The sequence below is a fragment of the Periplaneta americana genome, chromosome 16 (genome assembly GCF_040183065.1).
Source record: "Periplaneta americana isolate PAMFEO1 chromosome 16, P.americana_PAMFEO1_priV1, whole genome shotgun sequence".
Classification (NCBI taxonomy): Eukaryota; Metazoa; Arthropoda; class Insecta; order Blattodea; family Blattidae; genus Periplaneta; species Periplaneta americana.
Genome location: NC_091132.1, coordinates 130,804,953 through 130,826,694, shown reverse-complemented (window position 1 = coordinate 130,826,694; position 21,742 = coordinate 130,804,953). Strand labels below are relative to the sequence as shown.

General features: G+C 36.2%; 1 protein-coding gene and 1 long non-coding RNA gene across 2 annotated transcripts in view; one reads left to right on the top strand and one right to left on the bottom strand.

Annotated features, from left to right (window-relative positions):
• The window catches only part of LOC138691223 (neurotrimin-like), a 1,545,609-nt gene that overhangs the window by 365,952 nt on the left and 1,157,915 nt on the right, over positions 1–21,742 (top strand). Inside the window, exon 2 of the mRNA XM_069813018.1 lies at positions 123–232. Within this exon, the coding sequence (XP_069669119.1) occupies positions 145–232 (88 nt within the window). The 5' untranslated portion in view covers positions 123–144. The remainder of the gene's footprint in view (positions 1–122; positions 233–21,742) is intronic.
• LOC138691224 (uncharacterized) overlaps positions 1–21,742 on the bottom strand; it is a 463,286-nt gene that overhangs the window by 400,017 nt on the left and 41,527 nt on the right. The gene's annotated exons all lie outside the window — the stretch shown is intronic.

Sequence of the window (21,742 nt, the reverse complement as noted above, 5' to 3'; positions counted from 1 at the left end):
ATCCATCATTCTTGCAGTGGACACTTCTATAAAAGTGCTTTCTATTCTCACTATATATAGGCTTGACTTTGTATCACGTTAGCACGGGTGTTGTCTGACCTGTATGTACTTGTGTGTTGCAGTGCAGTAGCGGACTCTCCAGTCATGCGGGAGCGCGTGCCACCGGGGCACCGCGTCGTCCTCGCCCTGTTGCTGCTGCCTCCCATCCTGCTCGCTACCTCCCTCGACAAGGGTGAGTCCATATTTAATTAGCATCTTGCCGTAATGTTGGTTATTGTTATACATTGTTAATTTTTCCTTGTGATGTAATTGACTTCCAGAGAAGTTCTTTTCGTACAAACTTAAAAATAGGACTCCGTGCTTATATAATGTTCAATTTGAACATTAAAGGACGTAAATTTAAATTAGGCGTAATTTGTACCGTAATAAATTCAATGATAGTCTTGTTTGCTCTCTGAGCGCCAGCTCTGAAACCCCGCCATGTGAGGAAGTGGGGAGAGGAGAGACTTGACTCAGCAAGTGTAGTACATACAGTCTAAGGCCTAGCGCGCACGAGCGGATTTTTGTCCGTGTGGTTATTTAGCCGCGGCGGTAAGAAAACAGCTCTCTTGATTTGAGTGGGCACACGAACGGTGAAAGAACCGCTGTTTTCTCAGTCTAGCTCTAGCAGATAACACTCAACAATAATTGTGGGAAATCCGTAATATGTGCTTTATATTACGTCTTCGAAAACAGCGAAGAAAGAGAATGTGGGTCCATCCCCTGTTAAACCAAAGACTACTTAAGAGACAGATTCATTGTATAGTTACGGAATTAAAATTTGGAGCGAGTCTTGATGGGAGTCCACCTGTATGTAGGTCTAGGCAGCAATTTCGCACGACTATTCACAAGTACCATATATACAGGGACTATTGTTTACTGTATAGCAAGAGTAGTGTATTATAAGCGAAACTTACACAATAAGCGAACTCCAAATTTTATTTCCATATCATATCGTAAAAAACTTTCTGGATATTTTAGAATGAGTAAAAAATCAATTCAGCGTATTATTAAACTTCATACAGCAACACACAGCTTATAAGGATACGAACAATTATGAGAAAAGCAGTAGCACCAGAAGAAAGACTAGCAGTCACCGTAAGATTAACACTATTTATATTTGGTTTCAAACGTTACAATTTACATAAGACATTACATACGAGTATATAAAGCAAGTAATTTAATATGTTCATGTTAATGCAGTTCGAATAAATCAGATTAACTTGATGAGAGCACTGTACTGTCAGTAGGCGACAATCAAACACCATTGGGTGCAGCCTACTGCAGGACGGCGTTAGTTGAGAATTGGGTACATCATGTTGAAAAATTCATTGCTGTAGACGAAGTCTGTTCTGTGTGAGGAGTCTGAATCTGCCCAGGTTGAGTCAAATGTGTAGACTGATTATGTGGTGGCATTCCAGATGAACTAAACACATTTGAAGGATATCGGAATTGGGAATTGATATGCATAAACATGTTTTGATATCCTGCATAATGGGTGACCTGGATTATTTCGTTGAAAAGTAAATTTTTGTAGTACTTGAAAAAATACCACTTTTACTGTCAATATTTGTTGTGGTGAAAGTTTTCAAAAAGTCGACAATAATAAGAGCAAGAAGGATTTATCTTCATCAATTTCTTCTGTTCTACCGTCTTTCAGAATTTGTATGTGGGATTCTTCGAAACTAGGCTTCCTAGACATTAATTTCTTTTGCCTCTTTGTTTCCTTACTTGTCGAATACTTTCCATTGCGTTGGGGTAATATTTCACAACTGCATCATTAAGCGGTTGTTTTGCACACTAACATATTCTGACACGTGTTTCATAATATTGTGCGGTTGGCGCTCCGTTCAGAAAATAGAACAAACCGTTGCTGTAAAATATCCGCTCGTGAGTTCACACCAATTTCAAGCAATGTGTTCTATCAAAGCGGTTTTCTAACCGCGGCGGATAAGCGTACGAAAAACCGTCCGTGCGCGCTAGGCCTAACTCTACAGGGTTCAACGCCGCATTCCTGCCGCGGCTTCAGAGTTGGCGCTCAGACAGTAGAATGTATGACAAAACTCACCATTATTTCTGTTTATATTCTGACACGTGAAGCTCCGTTTCCATCTACAGACATTGAACGTATCAGACTCGTAGCGTGGCAGACACGGCTAATATCCTTTAGTGCAATTGTGTACGGACTATTCCATGTCAAATCGACCGAAATATAGAGAAAATTGACCTTGCAATTTTTGAATACAATGAAACTTCTTCTGTCCGTTGACAACTGTGATACAATGCTTTGTGCGAAGTTTGAGGCATCAGAACTTAATAGTGTTTAAATTTAAAATATTTAAATTTATCGTATTATCATGAAATTAGCAACTTTAAACTGTTGTGGCTCCGAAACCCTTTCACCCAATGATCAAAATCATGGTTTATTTTCATGCTGAGAAATTAAAGTTTATATTGACATGTAAACAGTTTTTCTTACTTTTTATGGAAATGGAGAAATTTAGATTTGTCTTCATTAAGACGGCTTTGCCCACGAAAAAATATTTTTAAAATATATGGTTAGATTCCGCATTGAAAGTACAAATAAACACATTTTTTACTGGTGCACCGTTGATAAAGTATTGAAAATATCAAATAAAAAAAATAAATAGTACGCGCGTGAACTAACCAGCTGACTGTAGGTAGTCGAGACAAGCAAGGCCAGGAGACAAACACGTGATGAGTCGTCTGGCAGTCATGGCTGGGCTAGCTTTATCACAAGTTTTCATAAACACAGGAGTAAAATGACGCCCAATGCTCGCTTATCTTCAGCTCTCGGCCAGTGCGTGGGGTATTGCGCCGTTCAAGTCTAGGGGTGTGAAAATAATTTATTTAATACCCTCGAAACTTATTGCCGAGCCACTAAGAAAACAATGCCGAATACCTCTTAATAATGCAAGGTTTTTTCTCAATATTTTTTACATTTTTACAAATTGGCAAAAAGCCTAAAAGTAAGTAAAATCAGATTATCTGTCTCTCTGTATACAATAAAAATAAGTATTACTTCTTATCATAACCTACTAAATGTCAGCTTCAAAATAAGCTTTTGTTCAATGTTCTGCAGTAAATGGTTCCAGAGTTCTGAGCGCTGAAAGAGGCTTGTTTATATAAAATACACTAAATTTGTCGCTCAATAGTACGAAAACCGTTTGACTTTCGATAGTATATTTTTGAAAATGCACTCTCCTCAGCACATTGTATAAATAGGGAAAAAATTAGAATATTAAAAAATGCGAGGTTTTTTACTGATCGATTTCATATGGAATAGCCTGTACGTACACGTTGAAGTAACGATAAACGATAAAAGAAACGACCTAGCGACGCTTTGGCATTATCAAGGAATCATGTGTTCATATCGGAGCAACGAGAACGCGGGAAGCGAACATTTTGATTTATCAGTAGCAGATATTCTATTGCCTATATCCACTTAATGAAAGAAAAATGCATAAATAATAGAATCTATAAACAATGTGTTCAGTTACCGGGACGAATCTATGGGCTTGAAGTCCATCAAGCTTCAAAGACGAGGGGATGGAAGAGGCGAGGGGCAGGCAAACAGGTAGTATTCTCAACAAAACATTCAGACGGCTGTTGTCCTATTTATCGCATGGCTCCATTCAGTGTGGTAATGAGTGAAAGTTAACTAATGATACCCTACCTACTTGCTCATGTAACGCTTTGAGATATCCCCACAAGTTAAATATTTAGGCATTATTATTGACCAACATTTAAAATGGGACAAGCATATCTCCTTCCTGTGTAACAGATTGCGTAAAACAATCCACAAATTTTCCATTCTACGCTCTTATTTACCTGTTTATGTTCTGCGTACTGTGTACTTAGCTCTGTTTCAATCAATAATTCAGTATGGTATTTTAGGTTGGGGAGGAATGGCAAAATCGACTCTCCATCCTTTAAATTTGCTCCAAAAAAGAATTATCAAAATTTGTCTATATAAACCTTTTGATTACCCTACAAAATTAATTTTTCAGGAATTTGGTGTATCAAATCTGGAACAAATTTATAAACAAACATTGCTGATTTACTTCCATAAAAACCACAATAAATTTAAATTTGATCCTCATGAATACCATACGAGACAAAACTACAGTTTCTTTCTAAATACTCCCAAATGCCACACAACTGCTGGATTAAAACACAACAGAAATTTTGGGCCCAAAATATATAATACATTAATTAGAGCTTACCCTGAGCTAAGTGCACTGAACACACATAGATTTAAGAAACAAATCAGATTAATTATTTAATTCTTTAAGCTAATTGAGTTAAAAATTGATACTCTAATATTCATGTACTTTTGTATTTTCTATCTATATATAGACCCTATTATTACATGCTGTATTATTTTACCATTTATTAATGTTATTGTGCTCAATGAACTCTCTTAATTTTGTGATATATTTTGTATAACTGATCTGAACTGCGCCCGAGCATGAGCTTCTGCTCTTTCGGGCTGCAATGCCTAATGTAGCTCAAGTGTATAGTATTAAATAAATGAAAAATGAAATGAAAATGACTAAGGCCAGTGTTTGGTCACAGAATGAAGAAAACAGGTTAACTGTGCTGTGGAGTATAGATCGTTGCACACTTACTCGTACACGACACGTTCAGTATAGTCAGTACGGAAAATAATAGTAAAAGACTACCGATGGAACTGAGTTATGTGTCGATTTTGTCTGATGGAAACTGTTTTGTGCCGACCTGTTGTATAGAAAATTGAAACTCACAACCACATCATAAAGACGAACCCATCGCACTTCATCTCACCTGACTCGATTAAAAGTAGTAAAGGTTTGCATGTTTTGGTGGACGAGGGTCATGCCAATGCAGAATACACACATCGATGTATCATATTTTATGTATACAACAGTAACTTCTTTGAATTGTATACAGTCATTCATTGTACACTTAAATATAAAGAGAGCTGCTGAATATCGCAGTATTAAAATTTATTGTTTTTATGTTTGAGAAAAGATAATATTTTATTTATTATAATTTCCTAGATGATCTACTTATATCTTAAAATTATAAGCAATCATGTGTGCTTTCTCATAATATAAACAATCATCATTTTCTAAAACAATGTTTTGCAGGTATATACACTTACAGTGAAACCTCTCCTTACGGACAACTCCAAGATACGGACACTCATATACGGACAGATTTTTATGTCCCGACTGAAATAATATAGAAATATCGATAAATTTAACACTCGTTTACGGACACTCTCAGACACAGACATGGACAGCTGTTTCACGGTCCTAAAGCTTGCTTTACCTCCTGACTGCGGACAGAATTTGGATTTCAAGACCAAATGTGTTACAGAAATGGAAAATTTAGTTTCGAGAACTGTACAGAAATTCCTTAACGTGACAGAAGACAATAAGGGTCCCATAGGCTAACACTAGCCCAGCTGGCACTCCTTGTTAGCTAGAAGGGGGTGGATAAACAAAATCATAAAATTTGACCTGTGTGATGGGTCCAAGGTTTCCGCGATCGTGAAATTGTATTCGACACATGATAGGGTTAATAGGATTATTCTCTTCACTTCAATTAGTTCTGTTTCCAGAGACATGGCACTTGAACGTAAAGATTAAGTTGAAAACTGTAAATTACAGTACTGCATAACTGTAGACGTAGAATAAAATTGCATGGCACAGTACTGTATTTTCCTTTTTCGGTCTTTACTACTATAGTTCAAAGTTACAAAGAATTTACTGTAGTACAGTACTGTATTTAGAATTAAACTACAGTAATACATTTCACTTAAAGCGTGAAGGGATACATAATGCATATTATAAATTTACTGTTAGATTGGGGAGCCTCCCTCTCAGTAAAGGACACCTCCCACATGCGGACAGATTGTTATGTCTCTTCCAATGTCCGTAAATGAGAGGTTTCACTGTATATCTTTTGTGAGCTCACTGTACAAGTTTATACATGCTCAGTATCAGTAGTTGGGTCCTTGCTTGATCGTTCGTTGCACAAAAAAGTGCAGAGTGTAGGTATGTGTTCACTAAACTTGTAGATCAATGTGACCAAACACTGGGCTCTACTTACGACCAATGTTTTCAGTTTAGTTAGTGCTGCTATATAGTGCTTGGCGGAGTGATGCAGATGTGGCGTACGCAAAGCACATAGGTTCGTCCCGGCACCTGTACATCTTAGCGGTCCGATGTCACTCTGATCTGGATGCGTTCTGGCAAATGATATTGTAGGAAATTACGTAGTGCGCCTTACCGAATGAGCATCAGTCTGCTTCTGTTTTTGTCTTCTGATGGCTAGACCATACTGGGTGTTTTGCTTTTAGTTTTCCATTATTTTTCCTTAGAATATGCATTCAGTATTACTATGGAAATTCTTAAACGTTTGGTATTACATAAATAAGGACTAGAAATGGTGTGTAAAATATACGAATATTTCAAAACTCAATCTCTTAGCGCCAAGGGGAACACGCTCTCGTCTGCTACTAATGTTGCAATTTGTCATGAGCGCACACGTTCAGCTTGCAGAACTGCGCTTCCCATGATACAAAAACTGCAAGAGAAACTTGAAATTCTTACAATGATAGTGATTCTCTTGTTGTCGATCTCTCAGAAACATCCGGGTAGATGTAAAGAAGACAGACTCTTGGGCAACTTTGAGTTATTGTATTCCATGGAAGTAGATTACATAAAAAATATAGGTTGATTTAACAACTAATGGCCCGCGCTTTAGGAACCAGTTCTACAGGCCATTTTGAGCATAAAATGTTATAAGGACATTGGTTCGATTATTTGCCGTTAAGTAGTTACAACTGATTGGATCCTACGAAATTAGCAGTGGTTTTCAACAGAACTAAAAATTATTCACTTGAAAAACACAAAAATATTCATTCAAAATACTGTGCTCAGGGGCGGATTCCTGAATTCATATTAAGAAGTATATAGGGTAATACAATTTGTCCCATGCCTACTACGGAGTAAGAATATATTATAAATTCAAATTTACAATTTTTCAATTTTTATAAAATCCATACATAACTTTTTAAATTTAATAATAGAACTATTAGAATTGACAAGATTAGGATATTTAAATATAAATTTGTTATACATTCTTGGGCCTAAATTACTACTACGATTAAATACTGTAGCAGTATTGCATTTTGGTTCAAACAATCTTAAAGAATTCATACCTTTTGTTTCATAACTGTGAGAATACAATTCAAAATTGTTTCGATTTTTTATATGAATTTTATTAATACAATATAATAAATTTGTCTTATTTTAGGAACATTAAAGTCTAAAAACAATTTTTGGGATGGAATATCATCTGTTCATTTATAATCGAACCATTTTCTGTAGGTTTTCTCTGCCTCTTCCTTTTTTTAACATTCTTGCGTATCATGTTCTCTCTAATTCTGGGAATATTTTCCTTCCATTTCCTATCTTTATCCGGTGATCCATGCTTTTACTGATTGCATTCTCGCATTATTATCTGATATTTTGGTTTATTATACACATGAACCGTAAGTAATATCAATATCAGGAGGGTTATTTTTGGGATATTTCAAACAAAAATGTTCAATAAAATATTGCTCGTTTTTGCTTCCCTTCGAGACAAAAATTATTTTATATGAAACATTTAATTTTGTGTTTTGGGAAAGCAATTGATAGAATTCCAAATATCTTCGGTTAATTTAAGAGAACAGTGTATTATTCCATAGATCTTACATGAGCAATGAAGCTTTAAGATGTGGAACAAGTCAGAATTTTACAATATTACAATTACAATGATTGAAGGAATTTTAAAATGTTACATTTGTTCGAATAAAATTTCTGCACATTTAAAGGACAAAACTAAATCTTTTCAATAATTTATTATGCTATCTTAAATATAGACTGAACATATTGGGAATTTAATCAATGACTTTCCAGAAACATGCTATCAAATATTTCACATTAAACAATTTTTTTCTCGCAAAGGAACCAAAAACAAGCAAAATTGTATTAGACTATTTTGTTTGAAATATCTCAAATTATAACCCCTGGAAATTAATGACATTACTGATGTTTTGACTCTGTATGATCAGTCTAGGTTTTCCGGCATATTTTTGTTAGGATATTCATTTCTGTCGCTGATAAGATGTGTTTAGTTTTACTAGTGTCAATACGTGTGTCAGCTAGATATGTAAGGACTTGTTTTAAAAACAATTTACAGATCTAACGTTTGTTTCTCTCCCCGAATATGTGTTATGCTATATCTTATTATTAAGTAACCCTGAAACCCTTCCTGCCTCATGTGATTGATGCTTCACTTAATTTTTCAATATGCCGTCACTTGTATCTTGTGTTGTTAAATAATTAAAATACGACTTGTGAAATTTAGTCGAGAAGCGTTAAAGGCTACAGGTTTCTTCTGAATCACACCTGAAATATACGCACTTATGAAACACACTCTTCCATCGTATGATGACGCAGAATATCTGCATGGAAATATCATATGTACTTCGGTACATTGAAATAATATATATGATATGCGTAAATCACGAAGTGATTTAAGACGGCGCTTATTCCGTCGGATCCCGGCCAACTAGTCACTCATAACGAGTGCACCTGAGCACATGTGTGGACTTCGGTCCGATGTTCATAGACATCTATGACGTAGTGCAAAGGGCGGCCACTAGAGGGAACCCAAGAGTTGGAACTCAATCAGAGACGATTCTGTTCGGCGTCGGGGTTGTATCCGGTGTGGCTTAGTGGATAAAGCATCAGCACGTAGAGCTGAAAACCCGGGTTCAAATCCCGGCGCCGGAGAGAATTTTTCTCCGTTCCATTACTCTTCCATCGTATGATGACGCAGAATATCTGCATGGAAATATCATATGTACTTCGGTACATTGAAATAATATATTTGATATGCGTAAATCACGAAGTGATTTAAGACGGCGCTTATTCCGTCGGATCCCGGCCAACTAGTCACTCATAACGAGTGCACCTGAGCACATGTGTGGACTTCGGTCCGATGTTCATAGACATCTATGACGTAGTGCAAAGGGCGGCCACTAGAGGGAACCCAAGAGTTGGAACTCAATCAGAGACGATTCTGTTCGGCGTCGGGGTTGTATCCGGTGTGGCTTAGTGGATAAAGCATCAGCACGTAGAGCTGAAAACCCGGGTTCAAATCCCGGCGCCGGAGAGAATTTTTCTCCGTTCCATTACTCTTCCATCGTAAAATAAACATTACTAACTTTTTAAAATATGCCTCATATTTTTTTTTAATTTAAACATCTTGATATAATAATAATAAATTTAGCTTCCCTTATGAAAAGGTTGCCAGATTTGACAAAGCGTATTACATATAATTTGGAAACACACCCAAAAGGTAAAATGATATACATTTGAAACGGTTAGGGAATCGAATATGCAAAATGTCAGAAAAATTTACACCCAAGTAGGGTTTGTGCTCATTTACAGTTAAGAAAGAGGGGGGGATATCATCAGATAGGTTAGAATGATTTGAATGCCATATATCACGAGAAAAATAATAGTACGCATTTATTGGCATTGATATCTAAACCAATCAACAGCCATCGGTTAAGATAACTTGATATTTCCATTATCACTCCTATGCAAATGATTTCTCAATATCTGAACCGATCCTTTGAGGGCACTAAGGGCTATTTCCTCACAGTGCTGTGTGTTTGCCCCAGGTTTTTACATTTGTTGGCAAAGAAGGAGGGTATGGTACCTCGTGCTCCCACCATTAGACCTATCACATCAATGTGGGACAGGCGATATTTATCTTTATAGAACGGGATTGTTGGTTCATAGATCAGTTTCTTTTCACTGTCCACCTCATGCGGTTGATCTGCATGTGTCTCAAATCTGAAGGTGGGATCGAGAATGTATGCCGAGTTGTTCTTAATGACAATGATATCAATTCGCCGAACACTTCCTTGTGTGGCTAGTCCCTGCACCTCTTGATGGACTGTAAACCCTACTTCCTTCAATGCCTCGGCCAGCATAGAACAGACAGCATGGTGACGGATGTTGCGAAGGGCCTCACTATAGGGGCAGAAGCCAAGGATATGGGGAAGAGTTTCAATCTCGCTGAGACAGCGCCTACAGCAGGTACCATCCCGACTTCTACCCGGTACAGCTCGGACCGGAGCAACATAGCCTACCATTTTAAGGGCGTCTATCCATTCCGAGAGGGTTAGTAAAGTATTTCATACCTAGATTCACTCTAACAAAGCAACCTTTAATATTGATTCCATCGTTATTCTCACTTTGAATTTGAACGTGTTTTAACTTTCACAAAATTATTAGAAGGTCTGCATTAGTTTAAAAAGTCACAAAAACTAAGGGGTAAAGCTTTATGTAAATATAAGTGGACCGTATACGGATGATTGCTTGTTAAGAATTTATATACATTTCAAAGCATTTACTTGCAGACTACTTATGACCATCAGTCTAAAATTTCAGAACAAATCTGTAAAGTTTTGTATAGTGCATATTCATTCGTACCATTACCCGACTCCTTTGACGGTGAAGAAACAAATTATCTTTATTTTAAAGTTGTTTCGCTTGTTAATAGTTTCAAAATAAGGTCACGCACTGTCTTTCGTCACATTTATAGCTATTCATGTGGAAGCTATATTTGTACTGTAAAAGTTCCATCGACAGGGTATTAAGTAACTACAAGAATTACACTTACAAAGTCTATTAGCTTAGTATAGTGTAGCCTGTAACTTGCGTAGTGAGAATTATTGTAATCCTGACATTAAATCTAGTGAAGAAGCATATTGAAAGGAAATGTTAAGATTTAATTTACCATACAGATCGTTACACAAGGAGTACACTGTGGCAGTGGTTAGAAGATTATTTTCTATCAATGAGGAATAAAGGGGGGGAGAAAGGAGGAATTATCATAAAATCGCAATCTGATATGGCAACATAATATCTATACTTACTTACTTACTTACTTACTTACAAATGGCTTTTAAGGAACCCGAAGGTTCATTGCCGCCCTCACATAAGCCCGCCATCGGTCCCTATCCTGTGCAAGATTAAGCCAGTCTCTATCATCATATCCCACCTCCCTCAAATCCATTTTAATATTATCCTCCCATCTACGTCTCGGCCTCCCTAAAGGTCTTTTTCCCTCCGGTCTCCCAACTAACACTCTATATGCATTTCTGGATTCGCCCATACGTGCTACATGCCCTGCCCATCTCAAACGTCTGGATTTCAAGTTCCTAATTATGTCAGGTGAAGAATACAATGTGTGCAGTTCTGTGTTGTGTAACTTTCTCCATTCTCCTGTAACTTCATCCCGCTTAGCCCCAAATATTTTCCTAAGCACCTTATTCTCAACCACCCTTAACCTATGTTCCTCTCTCAGAGTGAGAGTCCAAGTTTCACAGCCATATAGAAGAACCGGTAATATAACTGTTTTATAAATTCTAACTTTCAGATTTTTGGAGAGCAGACTGGATGATAAGAGCTTCTCAACCGAATAATAACACGCATTTCCCATATTTATTCTGCGTTTAATTTCCTCCCGAGTGTCATTTATATTTGTTACTGTTGCTCCAAGATATTTGAATTTTTCCACCTCTTCGAAGGATAAATCTCCAATATTTATATTTCCATTTCGTACAATATTCCCGTCACGAGACATAATCATATACTTTGTCTTTTCGGGATTTACTTCCAAACCGATCGCTTTACTTGCTTCAAGTAAAATTTCCGTGTTTTCCCTAACCGTTTGTGTATTTTCTCCTAACATATTCACGTCATCCGCATAGACAAGAAGCTGATGTAGCCCGTTCAATTCCAAACCCTGCCTGTTATCCTGAACTTTCCTAATGGCATATTCTAAAGCGAAGTTAAAAAGTAAAGGTGATAGTGCATCTCCCTGCTTTAGCCCGCAGTGAATTGGAAAAGGATCAGATAGAAACTGACCTATACGGACTCTGCTGTATGTTTCACTGAGACACATTTTAATTAATCGAACTAGTTTCTTGGGAATACCAAATTCAATAAGAATATCATATAATACTTCCCTCTTGACCGAGTCATATGCCTTTTTGAAATCTATGAATAACTGATGTACTGTACCCTTATACTCCCATTTTTTCTCCATTATCTGCCGAATACAAAAAATCTGATCAATAGTCGATCTATTACGCCGAAAACCGCACTGATGATCCCCAATAATTTCATCTACGTACGGAGTTAATCTCCTCAAAAGAATATTGGACAAAATTTTGTACGACGTCAACAGAAGTGATATTCCTCGAAAGTTACCACAGTTGGTTTTGTCCCCCTTTTTAAAAATAGGTACAATTATGGACTCCTTCCATTGATCTGGTACAATTTCCTTTTCCCAAATAGCAAGTACAAGTTTATAAATTTCGCTATATAATGCACTTCCACCCTCTTGTATTAATTCTGCTGGAATCTGATCGATACCTGGAGACTTGTACTTTTTCAGATTTTCTATCGCAATTTCGACTTCTGAAAGCGTGGGTTCGGGTATAAATGGCTCAGCAGTTTGTATTTCAATTTCGTCCCGATCATTTCTATTTGGCCTATGTACATTTAGTAGTTGCGCAAAATAGTTTTTCCATCTGTTTAGGATTGATGGAGAGTCTGCAAGCAAGTCACCATTCTCATCCTTGATCACGTTTACCCTTGGCTGATATCCGTTCTTAAATTCCTTTATACCCTTATATAAATCTCGAATGTTTTTATTCTTACTATTTGTTTCTACCTCATTCAGTTTTTCCTTCAAGTAACCTCTCTTTTTATTCCTAAGTGTACGACTTGCTTCCCGTCTTTCATTGAAATAATTATCTCTCTTCTCCTCAACTGGATCCTGTAAGAATTTCAATTTTGCCTGTTTCCTTCTTTCTACTACCATGCAACAATCTTCATCAAACCACGGTTTCTTTTTCTTAGTTTCATAATAACCTATGCTCTGCTCAGCTGCAATTTTGATACTATCTCTGATATTTTCCCACACGCTATTAACATCTAATTCTTTCTCAACTTCGTCGGAACTTTCTAAAGTGGCAAACCTATTCGAAATTTCGACCTGATAATTTTGCTTAGCTTCCTCGTCCTTTAATTTCAAAATATTGAATTTAGTAATATTAACTTGTTGCTCTACTCGCTTGGCTACTGATAATCTTTCTCTTAATTCTCCAATCACCAAATAATGGTCAGAATTACAGTCTGCACCCCTGAAAGTTCGAATATCTACTATACTAGTATGTCTCCGTTTATCTATCAAGATGTGATCAATTTGGTTGTGTGTCAATCCATCTGGAGAAGTCCAAGTATATTTATGTATATCCTTATGGGGGAATGTTGTACTTTTGACAATTAAATTTTTCGATGTGGCAAAGTTGACTAATCTAACTCCATTGTCACTACTAATTGCGTGTAGGCTCTCTTTTCCAATAGTTGGTCTAAAAATCTCCTCCCGTCCTACTTTAGCGTTGAAATCCCCCAATAAAATTTTCATGTGATATCTAGGGAACTGATCAAAAGTATGTTCCAATTCTTCATAGAAGCTATCCTTTATATAGTCGTCTTTCTCTTCTGTAGGGGCGTGAGCATTTATAACCATGATGTCGCACCATCTACCCTTAAGTACTAAATATGATAACCTGTCACTGATAAATTCGACCTTTTTTACTGCTGATTTTATTCTTTTATGTACAAAGAATCCTGTTCCTAATTGGTGATTATTGTTTCCTTCCCCATAATACAACAAGTAATCTCCTATTTGTGATATGCCATTCCCATCTAACCTAACCTCTTGTACTCCCACAAAGTCTATTCTATATCTAGCTAGTTCTTTTGCTACTAATGTTACCCCTCCTGTTCTATAAAGACTAGTTACGTTCCAAGTGCCAAATCTCAAAACCTTATTCCTTTGCTGTGGTCGTGCCAGAGAATCAGTCCTATTCCGAGGCTTACTGTAGGAATTCGTAACAAGCTGTTTTTTTACGGTGATGGGTTGTTAGCCCTTCGCCCAACCCCCAAGCTGGAGGACCACCCCTTATCGGCTGTCCACGACTGCTTATTCAATATACATAATATCTATATGGTACACAAAATGCTCTTAACCCTAAAACAGTTTAATTGTAGTTGTAATTATTATTATTATTATTATTATTATTATTATTATTATTATTATTATTATTTTATCGTCTATTCCGTTCCATTATTATGAAACTGTCCTCAAGCATTTGCTTTTTCGGGTCTGACTCAGTTATAATTTTGTTTATACAACATTTTGTAATATGTATTTGAATGTGAGATTGGTAAATAATTTTGAATTTTAAAGAATACTCATATATGAGTGTTACAATAGTACTGCAAAATCTTTGTTAGTGCGTGTAATTTTTGCTTGCATTAAATGAAAAAAAAATGCAAAAGGTACAAATTCAATATGTAGGTACTTTTTCTTTCTTGCATATACAGGTGTCCCATGTATCTTGTGCATCTATTAAAATTTTTTTGTTTGGATAGGTATTGGAATTTTTGTTTTTGAGAGTTATGTTAGAACGAGGGGCTATCATGAGTGTAGAGATTTGGTGCATGTAACTACATTATGGTACAACATACACGTGACGTCGTTAATTTTTCAAATAGCACTACATACTTTAATCATGTTACATTGATTACACACATTAAGGAGAGTTCAAAAATGTATCACAATGTCACCTTCCCAATCAATAACAACAACAAAACGCAAAATGAATGCCATCAGAATGTGCCGTTTGTTGTGGTGCCCCATCCATCTTGTGCATTAACTTATACAAAACGAAAGACGACTGATGTCCGTACACGTCGTGTGTTGTGTGTGGCCTGCACGTTCTCCGAACCTGTCGCTACTCGACTTCTTCCTGTGGGGAACTGTAAAGGACAGTGTGTACCAGAACATTCTGATAACATCAGACCACATGTAGCAACGCATTGGACAGGCTTGTGTGTCCATTCAGCCAGCAACATGCCGGGCAGTCATACTGTCTTTCGGGGAACGCCTTCGAATGTGCTTTAATGTGAATAGTCACCATTTGGAACATTTTCTGTGACTCTCAAAGCATAAATTTATCACTTTGGAGGAATGTTTTTGTTTCGTTTTGTTGTTATTGATTAGGTAGGTGACATTGTGATACATTTTTGAACTAGTCTTAATGTGTGTAATCAACGTAACATGATTAATGTATGTAGTGCTATTTGAAAAATTGATAACGTCACGTGTATCTTGTGCCATAATGTTGTTACGTGCACCAAATTTCCATACTCATGTTAGCTCCTCGTTCTAACATAACGCTCAAAAACAAAAATTCCAATACCTATCGGTATCCAAACAAAAAAAATTATAGTAGTGCACAAGATAAATGGGACACTTTTTATAGGTGAGACCTTCAAAGAACTCTTCATACGAAAAATGGTTAAATAATTATATTTTATGATCATGATTATTTAAATGGAATCTTTTTGCCAAGTAAGGCTCTGAACTTAATTCTACCTAAATATAGAGTTTGTTACCTAATATTTCAATTTTAAACATAATAATCAGACAACGCTCAAATATACAAATATGCCAGAGGAAGATGCAAAGAAAAATACTGGGCACCACGCTACGAGACAGAATGACAAACGAAACACTACGAAGACTGACGAACACTACTGACGCAGCAGAACGAGCCAAGGCAAAGAAGTGGACGTGGGGGGGGGGGACATGTGGCGAGACTACATCAGACAAGATGGACCCATGCAGTCACGATGTGGGACCCCTACGTCGGAAAGAGAGGTCAGGGAAGACCACGTCTCAGATGGTCTGATATGTTTACCAAAGAGGCGGGGAAACAATGATCGAGGACAGCAAAGAACAGAGTTTTGTGGAAAGAACTAGGGAAGGTCATTGTATATAGATAACGTAATCAGTGTTAAGGTATTGTAAATAGTAAAGTCAGTATTAGTGAAAGTGAGATAAGTTTTTTAAATAGTAAAGTCAGTGTTGAGAAAGTGTCAGGTAAACAGTGTAAATAGCAATCAGTGTTTGTCAAAGTGCTGCTGTTAGTATAATGTGGGTAGTGCAAAAAAAAAAAAGAACAAAGAACAGAGTGCTGAGACTAGTTAAAGTCTAACAGGGTTACTAAGCATGTTACAAAAGTAGTATACACGACAAACTCGCCTGGATTGGCTCACCAAGCGAGTACACTTGAGCCATCCCTGTCGAGGGGGTTCTAACCCCATCACAGGAGGCCTGTGCCCAACATGGGACATCATAACTACCATTCATTCATTCAATTCAATTTCTTAACAAATGTTATTAAAGAACTGACATTTTTATTTCATATACACAATATTCATCAAATTTAGTTGTCATTTTCACTATAAAATATGCAGCATATTGTGTCAATTATGTCCACAGTCAACGCACATCTAAATGCAATCCTCTGTACAAATGTAGATACTTCTTATATATCATGCAGAATGTGTTTCTGTCACACCGTTTTCTCTTTCCTCTCTCGTTTACTTGAACTGGCTGGTGAGGTGGTAGTAGGTTTCCAGAAGTATTACTGTTGAGAACTTTCTGTTCTCTCGGAAAATTCTTGTTCTGGAGTCCTGTGCCCGGGCGTGGGTTCGATCACCGCTTTGGCTATTTTTTTATTGTTTTTTTTTCTAGGATTTCCCAACTCTGAGGCGAATGTCAGACAATCCAAAGGTTAATCTCGGCCTCTTACCGCCTAATACCACCTCGCTATTACTATTTCAAATAACCTAGTAGTTGATACAGTGTCGTGTAATAACGGACAAAAAGAGAAGTCTCTTAATTGTCTAATGAAATTATTTTTATTTGGTCCATTATTCTACTCTTTCTTTCCTCCGAAATAGGCCTATCTAGGTATAACGGACACCAAAATAATAAGGTAATCTTCCTAAACGTATAGGTATTAGGACTTGTATGACGCACTTCTTAACGTCGAAAGTAGGAAGGATTATCAAAACTTATATACTGAATGACCCGAAAGTCGTGCGGACGGGCAACTTCGTGTGAATCCTGGATAAAAATGAAGGCGACAACGTTGCTGGCAAAATTTCTTCCGAAAAACTTTCAGTTGCACATTTTGACAACATTGCACAGCATAAAATGTCTTTGTTATGTAATGTCCGTTCTATTTATTATTGTAATTAACAATATAATGATAAGAAATGGATAAACAATAATTTATGACAAAAATATGAACGAACGTAACCTAACACAGAAATAATTCGTATATTATAAAAAGATAATTAAATTAATAAAAAATTAAAGAAAGAAAATAAAAAAACGGAGATGGTTTATACCATGAACATTTAGATCTAAAGCACTGTACTGTTAGCTTGAGCTGGGGTCATAGGAGCAATATTTATTTGTATTATGCAGTGTTGCCACATTTTATAGTGTTTCCACATTGTACAGTTAAAATTTCCTCCGACGAACTTTTGACATTTCCAATTCCTTCTCCATTTTCATCCTGGATTCACACGATGTAGTCCGTGTGCGCGAATATTATTGAGACACTCTTCGTAAACAATAGATCCTTATTGGAAACAACAACCAAATTTCTTGGCTTAAAAATCGATAATGTATTAAATTGGAAAAATCAAATTAAAGAAATTATCCCCAAACTAAATTCAGCATTTTGCTAATAGATCTATGCAAAAGATAGTAAATATCCATACCTTAAAAGCAATATTCATTGCAAACTTCCACTCGGTAATGAGTTTTGGAATAATATTCTGGGGAAATTCCACAGATAGCAATAGTATATTCCTATTACAAAAAAGAGTAATTAGAATAATAGTAGATGCCAAATCTAGGGAATCATTTAGGACTATTTTCAAAAACGCCCATGGCTTGTCAGTATATTTTTTATTAATAATCTTCCTCGTATGTAATCGTGAAAACTTTGTAACTAATTCAACAGTTCATAGCATAAATACACGTCAAAAATGACTTTCATACTCCATCGGCAAGTCTATCATGCTATCAGAAGGGGTGCTTTTTATGACAGTGAAAATTTTTAATAGCCTGCCTATCGATATAAAAATGAAACTCAAAACATAAAATTATTTAGGGCCAAATTAAAGAAGTACCTAATTTCTCACGCCTTCTAATCTGTAAGTGAATTCATGACATTCAATAACGCTTCCCCTAAAATTGATACTAAAACTTAGTGTTGTAATAGTAGACTATATTGTAAACCTCATCTGTATATATTTCATCTAGACTGTGACTATAAATTAAGACTTTATAATAGTATTAAGTTTTTTGATTTGTTCCATATTCTATCTGTGAAGCAATGTATGAATACTATGGAATGTTAGTAAAAACAATACAGTACAATATTATACAACCCAAATCCGTTGAGAGATGGAGAACTGAATTACCATAAAATGTATCACAGTATAATGGACATGAGAGAATTCTACGTATTGCAGGCAACTAAAATATTTTGCAATGTTTTAATTTTGAATTTTTAATATAGTAAATATATAATATAGTAAATTAAAATCAAGCTTTTTTTGTAATTACATAGATTATTGTTAAAGGTTTAAACATAATTGTATCAGCCTATTTCTTGAACCAATATTGCTGAAAGATGCTGTTCAAAGTTATCGGCTTTTCTTTGGTGTCGTAATAATTCACATCTTCACATTTACTGCTTCCTCCTGACAAAGTTATTCAAGAAATTTAATATTCTTGCTTTAGAGTGGTCTGTATATTAAAGAAAGGTTAAAGCGTCTCTCGTTCTCCCAGATTCCATTTCGTGAGCTCTGAGTCTGGGACTAACTGAAAAAGAATATTCTTCGAAAAAGATGGAAAGGAAATTATGTGCCACAGCTACGTCTAAATATGCAAAATATTTTACTCTTTCTCACCCAATGTTTCGTAATATATATTTGGTTATGAAGCTGCACTACATACAATGTTTAATGAACATCATTATTGAAAGATGCAGATATGTTCTCTTATTGTAGTTGATAGTTATAGTGGTGGCTAGTGGTGGTATTTTATGTAACGTTGCCTTCAATTGCGGAGTTATTCAGCGTCTAAATTATCATACAATCTTAAAAATTCACAAAATCAAGACTATTTCTTGTCTTATGTAAGGTAAAATGGGTTGGGGACAACTGGCCACAGAAAATTGGCCACAGAGGCAACTCGCCACATAATTTAAATTCGTATGAAAGGCAATTAGCCACACATTAAAATTCAAGACAATACTCAAATTCGCAACAATTTATAATATATTTTTATGGTAACACAAGAAAAATCCAGAAGCTGTAAACTAATTCACAAAATCAGAAAGAGGCTCTGACAAATTAACATATCTTGGCTACATGTACGCTAGACTTAGAGAAATTAAGAATGTAGTTGTTTGGCGCTGTGACATGCGTGGCGGATGTGATGCAACAGTCACGTTATCAGAAGATGGAAGCAGTGTCGTCAAAGAACCGTCTGAACACAAGAATCATTCTGCAGACTGGGGAAGGATTAAAGCAAAGGAATGTGTAGAGAACATGAAGCGAGGGCGGGGACTTCCCGAGAACCAACGTCTGTCATTATTCAAAATGAGTTACAGCGTATTGCAAGCGAAGCCAATGTGAATCTACCGAAGAAACCATCTATTAAAAAACTGCGCCGTGCCAGGAAGCTGCGCCTACCAGCTGAACCAAGGAATATTGACGAACTGAACGTTATAGCCGACAGATACACTAAGACCGTACAACAGGTATGCTCATTCTCTGACTCCCGATTACGTTCTGTAATCACAGCCTTCCAATATAGAGCGTGCTGTTCCTCGTTCGAAGCTCGACGGATGACTGCAGAAGGCAGTTCAAGTACTTAGTAAACGCACGAACAGTGCGGGACAATGACACAGTCTAAACCTTGTGTAAGAAAACAATGATTCCATACAGTATAGGAGGAAGACTTTTTGTTGTGCGTTCGGTGAAAACGTAAAGTGTTTACTATGTTGTAAGGCACCGTCAGGAATACTACTGAGCAACATAAAAGTACATTATAGGCTCTGCCATTCAGAACATGCCGAAGTGCCAGGGAAGCTGTTTTCTGAAATATGTATTCATATACCAACGTTGTTGTTATTATTATTATTATTATTATTATTATTATTATTATTATTATTATTATTATTATTATTATTATTATTATTATTATAGTGGTGATTTTATTCCAGCAGATATAGATATTTTGATAAAATAATTTTTCAGGGCTGCAACGTGCACTACAGCTTCAAGAATTTGAAAGCACTTCATGAAAGACGAAACATTGTTTTGGAGCAAGTTAGCCTATGTAGTATGTTGGAAATTAGCTAAGGCACTAAAAACCTTTCACGGATGGTGAACTTGTAAAGAGATGTATGGTGCCTGAACAAAATATAGTTAATTACGTCTCTGCACTGGAACAGCTCAAATGTGAATTCACGGAACACAGATTTAGTGATTTTAGACGTATGGAGAGTGATATTAATTTTTTTGTTAATCCTTTCATAGTAAATTTAGTACAATCCATGAGAGTGCTGTTCCAGGACGAGTTAATTGATTTACAAAATAACGTATAATTCAGAACTAAATGCAGAGAATATGACTTGACAAGCATAGAATTATTTAAAAAATGAACAATACGAAATATCCCAAGATGAGCTTATTGGCTGCCACTATGTTAGCTACCTTCACCTCGACATACGTGTGCGAACGATTATTTTCGAGAATTAAGGTTGCTAAATCCAAACATAGATTCCGATTAACAGATGAGCATCTTTAGCGCATTGCAGTAAATTCGTTGGAAATAGATTCCCGATTACTTGCAGAAAAGAAAGCAGATGTTGAATAGACCGCGATGTATGGTGGAATATGAAAATGACATTATCTATGATGTAATAATATCATAACTATATTAAATATAATAAATAATATACTAACTGAATGTTACAGTGTATACTCTTTCCTTTTTTCAAATTCAGTTCATTATCCTATTTGTAAGATTATAAGACCTATGCCACTGGCGGTGCTGCAATGTAGTTGCGAAGCCCAGTCTGTACACAGTGTGTGTTATGCAGTGCAGTATCATCCGTGTAATCAGGGCTTTTACAATTTTGAGCATACCTGCCGTACAGTGAGAAAGGTGGTTGTTGTATTTTGAACCGGAGGCCAACGTGAAAGTTATCATATTTGCCATTAATTCACATTTAAATAAATTGTTACGGTCCCATTTTTGGATAATGGACTATGTGGCAAATTGTATATTTGTGGCAAATTGTCTATCTGTGGCAAATTGTCTATTTGTGGCAAATTGTCTATCTGTGTAAATTGTCTATTTGTGGCAAATTGTTTATCTGTGACGAATTGTCCCCATTACCAATTTTCTGTAGCCAATTGTCCCAGTTACCAATTTTCTGTTGCCAATTGTCCGGAACCGAGGTAAAATTGTGTATTTAATAACACGAAATGAAAAAAAAAAAAGCTACAATTAATTTTCTCTACAGTGCAGTGATCTAAAAATACCTTCAATGATAATGTACAAAATACTGCTAAAAATTGAGAATATTTCTCTGGTGGGCGGG